Raw genomic sequence first — 1,811 nt, forward strand, 5'->3', positions numbered from 1 at the left:
AAAAAGGACTGCAGCATTTGCATTGACTGTCACTCACAACTTCAATTTTGATTCCTGTCCTATAAATGATCTTGCTTTCCCATGTTTTAAAAAAATGTTTACAAGGTGACTGTCAATGTCAGAAAATGCAAACCTCAAGCATACATTGTATGGGGCTTGGCATGTGTGTTAGAAGGAAAGAAGTTTGCTTAATGAAAGGGGGATAAAATTTATTCCAACTAAGCTTATTTGATTGCACAGGGGAAAGTGTACCTTCTTTGGCAGTATGTATTGCATTTTAATATAATATAAAATTTACTGCTAACCTTTTATTTTTCTTTGACCAACAACATTTCTCAGCTTAGCTTATGGGCTATGTAAAGTGTCAAATGGAAGGATGTCTTTGTTGAAAGCATTCAGACTCACAGAAAGTTGAGTGACCCTCAGGGATGAGTAGAAATCTCCCAATTTTGATAAAGATCCTCCTCTGATTGGGATTTATACGGCTCGAACTATGGACTAAAAAGATGGCAGGAGAGTCTGTGTTTGGTTTCATGGAACTTAACCTCTTTCAGCAAGCCTACAATACTGGGGGAAATAATACATGAATATATACATATGTTGGGCTTGCAATTGATGGGTAAGATTCATATAAAGGTTACTCCTAATAACCTAATAAATGTTTATCATTCCCACTGTGCACTACAGTGATTTCTGCTTCTTCCAAATACTTCCTCCTAGAACAATAAAAATGTTATAAAATAATAGGTTAAATGTGATTAAATAGCCCATCTCCTGTCATGCAATGATTCTGCATCTTTTCTCTTGTAGCTCCCAGCAGTAGGAGGACACTTGACATTTACCATATCATATGACCTGGAAGAAGAGGAAGAAGATACAGAACATGTTCTCCAGCTTATGATTATCTTAGAGGTGGAGTACTGAGAGCATCATTTACGTTCAACTGTGTTACACCCTTATGTTACTTGAGGTTACCAGTTCTGTTTTTCACCTGCCTGGTTTGACATGAATTTACATACTACTAAAGAAAAATACACTTCAGGAGTTTTTTATGCCACTGCTATGTTTCACTCTGAGGTATATATAGAAGACTATGTGTATTCATTGGGTTCCAAGGATAAAAGAGACCTTTAGACCTTTAGACTTGAGATTTAAATTTAAAACATAATGACCATGTTTCCAAGAATGTGAATACCATAAAAGTGTTTAGGAGAACATAATGACCATGTCTCCAAGAATGTGAATACCATAAAAGTGTTTAGGCGATTTATGTAGTTGTATTTTTTCTAGCTGCCCTTGTTTCTAAGTAAATTTTATTGTTTACTTCCTTGTTTATATTAGGCAGAAGTAAGTGAAAAAGGAAACCTGTTTATTTAGCTGTAGTGAAGTCTTGACTTCAAAATCCGAATTTAGGTAAGAAAGATATAGGAGAAACTACTTTCAGGATTTGGAGGGCGATAGGCAATTCCAAAATGCTAGAAGCCGAAAGTTATCTTAGAGGCCCTCTCCCACACTTTCTCATGTCCTTTCTTTCCAATAACGCATACCCGCCCACATTCATACGTACTCAAAGGCACATGTGTGCATGCATGCTCCTTATTCCAAATGGGTACATACTGCTTTAGCACCAGGTTCTACTGTTCTTTGTCTTGAACGTTTTATGACAAAATTCATTCCTTCAAATGAATATTTTCCAGTATTAGATGAAGTAGTCTCGATTAATGTGTGTGTGTGTGTGTGTGTGTGTGTGTGTGTGTGTGTGTAACAACTAAACAAATAGATCTATACCTTGGAATTCTTTAGAGAGAAAA

At 36.1% G+C, this 1,811-nt stretch overlaps 1 protein-coding gene across 1 annotated transcript in view; it reads left to right on the plus strand.

The window, feature by feature from the left end:
• Positions 1-1,811, plus strand: part of LAMA2 (laminin, alpha 2) — a 551,451-nt gene that overhangs the window by 240,361 nt on the left and 309,279 nt on the right. Inside the window, exon 11 of the mRNA XM_012660792.1 lies at positions 811-917. Within this exon, the coding sequence (XP_012516246.1) occupies positions 811-917 (107 nt within the window). The remainder of the gene's footprint in view (positions 1-810; positions 918-1,811) is intronic.

This window comes from Propithecus coquereli, unplaced genomic scaffold (genome assembly GCF_000956105.1).
Source record: "Propithecus coquereli isolate 6110/MARCELLA unplaced genomic scaffold, Pcoq_1.0 Scaffold68, whole genome shotgun sequence".
Lineage (NCBI taxonomy): Eukaryota > Metazoa > Chordata > Mammalia > Primates > Indriidae > Propithecus > Propithecus coquereli.